This window comes from Buceros rhinoceros, unplaced genomic scaffold (assembly GCF_000710305.1).
Source record: "Buceros rhinoceros silvestris isolate BGI_N320 unplaced genomic scaffold, ASM71030v1 scaffold47061, whole genome shotgun sequence".
NCBI classification, from domain to species: domain Eukaryota; kingdom Metazoa; phylum Chordata; class Aves; order Bucerotiformes; family Bucerotidae; genus Buceros; species Buceros rhinoceros.
In genome coordinates, this window is record NW_010396871.1 from 3,453 (window position 1) to 12,208 (window position 8,756).

An 8,756-nucleotide genomic window follows, 5' to 3' on the forward strand; every position below is an offset into this window, starting at 1 on the left:
CACCCCAGCTGCCAGCCGCCAGTGTTTTGCTAAGGGAGGAATTATGGGGAGAGGCAGGTTTTAAATCAGCACATGGTATAAATAATTGCACCGGCTGTTTATGGTCTAAGACAGCAACACAGAACATGAGAGTAAGGTCTGAAAAGACCCAGAAAACACAATCCAAACGAAATCCACAGTTCTTGGTGAGCTCTGAAACTTATCCTCTGCCTGTTCCTTGAGGAAACTGAAGAGCTCATCACAGGCTCCTGCCCTGTGTGGGGTGGTGACAGCGGGGGAAGCGCAGAGGAGCCCAGCAGGAGCTCGTCTCCTTCCCTCGCACCGGGCAGGAGCAGCACCCGCTGGGAAGTCAAATACGGGGCATGGTCCAAGGAAGGGATTTCCCATCTCCTGGGTTGTGCGGGAAAAACCAAGCAACCCCCATGCTGTCAGGGAGGGGGTACGGACCCCTCCTGCAGACAGAAGCTGTCAGGAGGTGGTGCCTGGTGCCAGCACGCAGCGGGGAACAACCACCAACGCCAACACACAGTTTGGGGGAAGCCAAGACACATGGTCCCAGCTCCCCAGCCCCATCCGGGCATTTGGGGTTTGCAGGGAGAGGGCAGGGAGCTCTGTGCAGTCCAGACGCACCAGAGCTCGCAGGAACGAGCAGAGGGGATGAGTTCTGAGCCAGATGGTTTGGTTTAAGCTTCAACCTGCGTGGGGGCTTAAGTGGTTGGCAGGACCCCCGGGACTGTGCCAGGGACCACAGCCTGCAGCGTGTCCGCAGCTGGGGAAAGAGCAGCTCTGGGCAGAGATCTGCTAATTGTGAAGCTCCTTAGCCTGTAGATTTTCCTTTGAAGAACCTGTCTGACTAAAAGAACGACATGGGGCACAAACACATTTATTTCAGTGTCAGGAAAAGGTGCCGGGTGCTCCAGAGGCTCATCCTGGCTTGGGAAATTGCTGTTCTGGAGACTGTTTGGTAGCTTCAGTCACGAGAGAAACACAACAGAGCTGTTTCATGTGGGAAAGCAGAGCAGGCGACCCACTGCCATGGACCAGGAAAAGGCAAGGGGAGAACAGTCCAAGCTCTGAGGGACCGCAAGGCCGTGCCGCCCTCTTGTGACCACCAGCACACTGGGGCCAGCTCCAGCACAGCGACAGGGCCCGGAGCAGGGGTGGCCAGGGCCCTGCTGCACCCCTCCCAAGGAAGGCCAGCACTGCCTACAGGAACACCGGCTTGGGGCAAGCCAGGAGAGCTGCTCATCCCCCCGGGCAGAGCCTGCAACCAGCCAAGAGCTCAGGCAAGATCTAAGCATGAGCAAACTCATGTCTTGGCTCAGTGTTGGTGGGTTCACATGCCTGATGTGTCCTGCTCAGCGTCAGGCCAGGGAGAAGAGCTGGGCAGGGACTCAGGAGGCTTCACCCGTCTGTCCTCACCGTGCAGAACCTCATGTCACTGGCACTTGGGTGTCTCGATCACAGAGCTGCAACACGAACTTCAGGGCTTTTTATTCCTCCACAGAACACAGCAGTGCTGATCTCCCGCTGCAGTGCCTGGCCCCGGACAACGACCCGGCTCCAAGAAACCATCACAACTGAACGTAAGAACATCAAACATTTTCATGCACCTGTAATTGCAGCCATGCTCTAGCAGCAGGGAGGATTCACACCTCACCACGCTGCTGCTACCAACACCCATGCATGCGCTGGTGCGGACACACAAATCACACGCACTCTGGAGGCACGGGAGTGAGAACTCGCTGGTTTTCGGCCCCACCTTCTCTTAACTCTCTCCAAACCCCCGGGCTGTATAACACCCCTTTCTCCACCCAAGGATCCCTCTGGTGAGGCTCCCAGGCACGCAGCCGGGCCCGGGGAGCATCCCCGGGACAGCCTGTTCCTCACAGGGTGCACAGTACAGACTGCTCAGTCCACACAGAGTCCCCACATGCCTTTCAGTGGGTTTTAATTTATAAAGTTCAAACAAATTCTTTTCATTGGTATTAAATAAAGCAAAATTAAATTCAGACACATACATCTTCAGCTGCTAAACAGTATTAAAAAACTCTTAGTAGGGAAGAAAGCCTGGTTTACTCATCAGAAAGCCGTCCACTTCTCTACAGAGACGTTAAACCACTCACTAACAACCAGACAGCTGCTTGCTTTCTCGCTGCCCCTCCCTCTGCCAGCTTCAAACAAGCAGGAAGAGACCCTTTCCCCTTGGAAAGCACCACCCTGGAGATACCACATCCCTTTTCATAGCAAAGAAAACCACCCGTGGAGGCTGTAGGGATCACTCTCCTGTGTGTGCCTCTGCCCTGGGCAGACCCTGGCACAGCCCCATGCAGAGAGCAGGCACTCGCAGCGCTCCTGGGAAATGCCACCGGTTCAGAGGGCTGGCATCAGCACCAGTGCTGGGCACTCTGCGAGCATCACGCTCACTCGCTCCAGGTATTTTGCTTGCCAAAAGCTGACATTTTCCAGTCGCGCTTTGCACATCCGTGGCCAGCTCGATTTGGGAATTACACGTTCAAGGAAAGCAGCAGCTCCACAGAACACCAAAGTCTGGCTTGAGGAACAAATGCCAGTTCAGGCTCCTTCGTTTTCAAACTCAAGACAGTTAATCTCCAATCAACCAGCCTGACGCTCGCTCCCACCAGTGCTCATCGCTGGCTCTGCCTTTCAAAGCAATTCTATCCCACATATGAAAGGGGGCACGTTTTTCCCCTAGATTATCATCTGGTTGAAACGCCAGGGCACTAGACAATCCAGTTTCCTATCTGCACCTGCCAGCTGACAGCTTCAGTGACACCAACCAGTGACAGATCTAACAGCTTTACGAGGTGATGGCTTCTCTACTGAAGTGTCACCTCAATCCACAACCCACAAAAAATCCCACCCTCACCATATCACCAGTGCACTTCTGCCTATTCTTTTAGACTAGAAACACCTCTCCACTGAAAACTTCAGTGACCATGGAAAAAAAAAATCCAGTTAATATACAAATAATTTCCTTCTCTCTTGTGTAAGCCAAAAGCGAAGTTACAGAACAAACCACCACGAGACTTGTATCCACGTCAAAAACAAGCATGAAAAAGGCTGGGATTTTAATTCCTCTTAAAAATCACTTTCCTTCTTTTTTCAAAAGATACTGGATCAATTAGAGGGTACTCCAATTATCTTCTGGGTATAATATCAGCTTAAATCACAAGACATTGCAGGGACAGAACTCCAAAGGATTTCCCTAAAAGGAGGGTTAAATTCCTGTGCTGCAGTAGGAGAAAGATCTGGCTCAAAGAACCCCACTGCAGCCATCAACAGCTTCACCATCTACTTGCCTGCAGTCTCTGTTTCCAGCTTCATAAAGCTAAAGTAATGTTTAAACGAATGGAAAACCGTGCACATAAGGAAAAACCGCATTCCATGGCAGCAACGATTTGTCGGCAGTTTAAGCCCCTCCATTTCCATGTCCAGGGAAGGCTGCAGCTCCTCCTGCAGCACTCCACTACGGCCACCCCGCAGGTTGAAGGGAGGCAGCAGGAACAGCTGTCTGCAGCTGTTTTTTTCTTCCCTCTTCTCCACATCCCAGAAATGCAGAAATGTACTTTTAACTTGCGCATTTAGAAATTTCCATCCCACCGTCAGATACTTCCAGTGTTTAGTGCAGAAACATCACTTTTATCTAGGCAGGGAAATTCGGAGCATTTACAGCAGGCACACCCAGCTCAGGTCTACCCGCAGCACCCTTGGGAAAGGAAACGTGATGCTGCTCCTTTTCAGGACAAGTTACATTTTCACAGCAGCTTTTCCAGCCCCAGCTGTCTCAAAGCTCTGAAAATAACAGACAACATCCATAATTTCTGAACAGTTTCCAGGAAGCAGCTCTCCAGGTCTCAGTCCCTGTGCTGAAATACAAATGACACACTTGAGCCCCGGCAGGAGCAGGCAGACACGTGCATCTACCGGGGAGTGGAGGAGAAACCTCCTTCCCTTTCAACCACAGTCTTAAGTAAAACAAAACCCCAACACAGGAAAGTTTCTCATATCTCACCATAAGTACAATGAAACAGTGACACATGCACACACCAATGGTGAAATGCTGTCCCTGTCAACACGAAGTCACATACATGCAGTGACGACCAGAATTCACATCCTATGTCACGGCCGCCACCACCTTCACCATGACTGAGTTTCCTTCCTCCAACGTGTTTTAAACCTCCCGGGCAGGAGCCCTGGAGTGGCACCGTAACCCCCAAACATCGGACGTGCCGAAGCCCTGGCTGAAGTCATACAAACTCTTTTTGTAACATACACACACACACTTTTCTCAGTGCTCTCCAGCGTTCCACTCTCAATATGCAGAGTGACAGCTCAGTCCCTGCTGCAAACCAGTTTTGACTGTTTCTCCAGGACTTTTAACCCTCTAATCCAGAGCCCTGTGAAAAGGTGTGGAACACTCAGGGTAAACACGCTCCCTCCCACGTGGCTCAGCCAGTGTGACTGTGGTGTTGGAGGCACTGGGCTGAACGCTCCTTTGTTGACACAGGAGGGGATCAAACAACACACCACACATGAACTGCACCAACATACAGGAACCACAAAGGCAGTTTCCTTCTGCCCAGCTCCAACGACCTGCAAACCAGACCCAACTCATTTCTTGCTGAAATGCAGTTTCAAAGCAAAAGCTCACAGTCCTGTGGTGCACTTTATACACACTTCATCACTACAAGTGGATGAAGAGGAGTCGGACACGTCCCTCCCCTCCCCGACACACAGCAGCAATGCAGCTATTTCATAAGGCATGTTCTTCTTCAGGGGGACCCAAGCACAAGCGAGAGCTCTGCTGAGTCGTGCAATCCTGTGACTTCATCTTCACCTGCCCCAACGTCTTGAAGTTCCAGGATCCCCCGCTCTGTCCCTCAGGCAGAATCGCCCCCGTCACAGCAGGCAGTCCGTATCAACACCACCGAAGAGCAGGGCTCAACAAACAGCCCCTCAGCAGCTGGACCTCCAGACCTTTCAGAAAGAGGCACACACAAACGACCACGGTTCGCAGTTCTCTGGCTTTATCCCACAGCCTGCCTTTTTACAGTACCTCTCTATATATAAATTAGAAAGAGATAAAGCCAACAATTAACTGCAGCAGCATCCATCAAAAACCTCCAGTCCATACTAGTCCCTTCCAGTGGGAGATCACTGCGGTGTGAAGGTGAGGATCATCCAGCTGATGACGAAGTAGAAGAGGAAGATGGGGTACACCACCAGCGCTTTACGGTTTGGGGGCTGGCTGTCTGCCAGGAACGCTGTGGATGCTGCGGGAAAGAAAAACATGGCAACGTGAGCAGTGTAAAACTCGGCCTCAGCTCCAGTGCTGATGTGAACGGTTCTGAGTCAGGAGCTGCATTACAGTCGCGCTGAGAGAGAAAACAGTGTGACCCACTGCCCAGGACCAGTTGTCTACCACCACCAGCTACAGCTTTCTTCATCCTAGAGAAAGACAAGCGCTGGTGAGCACTCTGTAACCAGTCAGACTGGCAGATTAACAACAGGAGAAATCGGTCAAATGCGCATTCTGCTAGCAGCGTTTATATCACAGAATACCAGTTGTAATATTAAACGATCGCCCTTCTGCCGAAGGCAGTCTGCACACGACCGTGGCAGTCCAGGGGAGCAGAGGCTGAACCTCTGCCAGCTTGCGGACTGGCACGACGACTTCTACGGAACTTCAGCAGCCTGGGAGATGCCTCAAACCACGATACCCCTTGGCTGTACCCGAGGGAACGCGCGCAGATCTGCCTCCCTGAGCGCCGTGCTGCTGGGCACGCACACGGCGTGGCACTGCGGGAGGTACTCACCCAGCGTCGACCACCCGAACATCGCCACCACCACAATGAGACGCACGATGAAGCTGACGGTGCCGGCGCCTGCCAGCAGCACCAGCCGGCACACCAGCATCGCCACCGTCAGTGGCAGCACGCAGTACCCCAGGACACACAGGCTCTGGAAAAAGGATCTGGAAAGGAGAGACGGAGATGGGAGAAAGGTGGTCAGACCAAGTGCTGTGGGATCTCCCCGCACGGGAGCATTTCGGCTGCTGCTGAAGACACCAGCACTCACATAGTTCCTCCGAGCAGCTTCGAGTTCAGCGTGATGACAACGGCACCGAACCAGATGACAACAAAGACCTCGGCAAACTGGGGCCCTCCGTCATCTTTACTGTCTGCTGACCCGCCCTGGAGCATCCTGCAGAGGTGACAGACAGAGGGGGGCATTTGCAACCCATGACTGAATTTTCACAGACTTGGAACGGAGGACAGAACAGGAGCCTGAAACACTGACCCCCACTTAGGCGGCAGAGCCACCACCTTTCATCGCTTCTCTTGATTTTAGAGGTATCCTCAGTTTTGTAAAAGGAAGGAAAATGGCTGTGGCTCGACTGAGGGCAGTTCGGTTCATTTGCTCACTTGTTTTGAGGACTCTGTGAGCACATGGAGGAGAATAAAACCACAGACCTCAGGCAAAACGATGAAAACGAAAGCACCAAACGCTGGTAACCCCTCCAAGCAGGCAGAACACACAAGCCTCATGGAAAGCTTGTAGTAACTCAGTGACAAAGTGCGGGGGAGCGAGCAGGCACCGATGTAACATTTAACTTACTCTGCATACTTCTGCTAACGCTTTCCAGCACTGCACTGCCTGGGTCCTGCTCGGCGAGCACACAGGGTGCCACCAGTAGCTGCTACATGTGACCCACCCCAGGCAGATCTGCCCACGCACGCTGCAGTGGAGCGCCAGAAGCTCCCAGGAGCCACCACCATCTCCCATCTACAGCCTCCTACAACAGACTCTCTGTTTCCATGGCCTCCCCAGGACACACAGCACGTACACTGCAGCCCTGGACAGAGATTCTGGCCCACAGGTGAGGGCCAAAATTGGCTGAATGCCTCAGAATCACACGGTGAACAGGACACCTTCCAGTAAAACCATTGCTAAGGGAGGGTACGAGGAAGAGCTCACCCTTGAACCCTAAATGTAAAGAAGGGAGGTGCTGCCGGGCTTCAAGTGCCTGGAACACATTTTAAACAAAGATCTGAACAGGCAGTGTTCAGGCAGCGCTGAGACCAGAGGAGGACCCGATAGACTGGATCTCAACAGGCTGGTCAGAAATTTTTAATTTCTCACTTCTCCAATGAGAAGACTGTAAAACCCAGCTCTACCCGCGGGAAGTACTTACAGCGCAAGCGAGACGCAAAGCACCAAAGGGCCCCAAAGATCCCCTGCAGGTAAAGGAGAAAACAACACCATCAATACCACAGAGCGATGCTCAGTTTCCTCCTCCAGGGAGGAACCTTCCCCAGCTCCCGACGCACCACTCAGCACATTAAACTCTATGATTTTCTGATTTACACCACATTCTATAACATGACCTATTCTAAACCCCCAGTTGCCCAAGCTGCCCGCTCTGGCACATGTTCCACATGTTTAAAGTGGTTTTTAAAGAGCCCTGAGAACACTCTGGTCTCTCGCATTTGCTGTTCAGCGCTCTACCACCACCGAAAGAACACGGAACAGACACTTCTGAATGCCTGGGCCTCTGAACTCTGCCTTCTCCCACGAGGGCAAAGCCTGCTGGCGAACCACCCTCTCAAGCTGTGGAGTGTCTCTCACACGTACAGTCTCTGAGGAGCGCGCTGCTCTTCTTGGGGTACATGACGTGGACAAACTTCTTCCCAACGGCCTTCAGATCTCTCAGCTGAAAGGGGGACACAAGGCTTTAATTTATCCCCTCACAGAAAATGACAGTTCACAACTACAAGCAGCAGGACAGAAGGAGTATTGATGACAAATTAAGATCCAACCCCAACACTTCTGTAGCATCCTCTGCGACAAACAAGGCCCGCTACGCCTTACGTCCCGTAACAACCACAATGTTTTACCCTTTAATAACACTCAGTTAAGAAAGACACTTTGTGTGCTCCTCCAGGAGAATAAAACCAATCAAAAATCCTATTAGCTGGGACAGTTTTCTCCCAAGCTCCAGCTGAGGCCTTTACACTTGCAAAGACTTGGAAATCACGGAGAAACTTTGGGGCTGTAATTCAGATATTTTCTGACCCCAATGAATTCATCTAGCACGTCCAGTTCTAAGCAAACAAATAAAAAAGGCCCTGCACTTACAATGACATGCAAGTCAAACAGAGCTATGAAAACACATAGGTTTCGCACAGCAGCTGGCCAAAGAGAGCAGCAAAGCCCATGTTTCACCACAGGCAGCGGCACAGACTCACAATAGTGTCCCTGACGGGCTCATCCAGCGTGGAGAAGTCTTCGTCTGGGGAGTGAGACCCGACAGGAACAGTGATCTCCCCTTCCACGGGAATATCCTCAGATATCGACACGTCTGCCAGCCCTGCGAACTAAGTGGATTTAAAGCCTTTAGAAAGAAATCCGTCCAAACAGGACGGATGAAAACAGCTGTTCAGAATTCAAAGACACAACACTTAAATAACACAACTTTGTTTAAGCAAAGCATTTCTGTTCCCTCTGGTAAGCCCCAGTAACCTGCTTCTCACCCTCTGCTGCAGTAGCGATGACTAAAAGCTCTAGTTTGGAGTGCCTGAAGCAATGAAGGGCCGGACAGCTGCACAGCCGCCCCAGTGCACCTGAGACCACTGTCGTCGGAGGCCTCCATGGGGACACCACCGACGAGAACCCCCCGGACGCGGAGAGGCAGCCCAAGGCCAGCGGTGTGTCACGTCCACACTCTTTGC

The 8,756-nt window shown here is 52.1% G+C and overlaps 1 protein-coding gene across 1 annotated transcript; it reads right to left on the reverse strand.

Moving 5' to 3' along the window:
• Positions 1 to 5,178: 5,178 nt before the first annotated feature.
• On the reverse strand, positions 5,179 to 8,402 carry YIPF6 (Yip1 domain family, member 6; the record flags this gene model as incomplete). The annotated part of the gene is made up of 6 exons (XM_010146007.1): positions 5,179 to 5,297; positions 5,841 to 5,998; positions 6,103 to 6,228; positions 7,220 to 7,262; positions 7,660 to 7,738; positions 8,274 to 8,402. Coding segments are annotated over 6 exons (654 nt in total), but the record flags the coding sequence as incomplete, so codon positions are not given.
• Between the last annotated feature and the right edge of the window lie 354 nt (positions 8,403 to 8,756).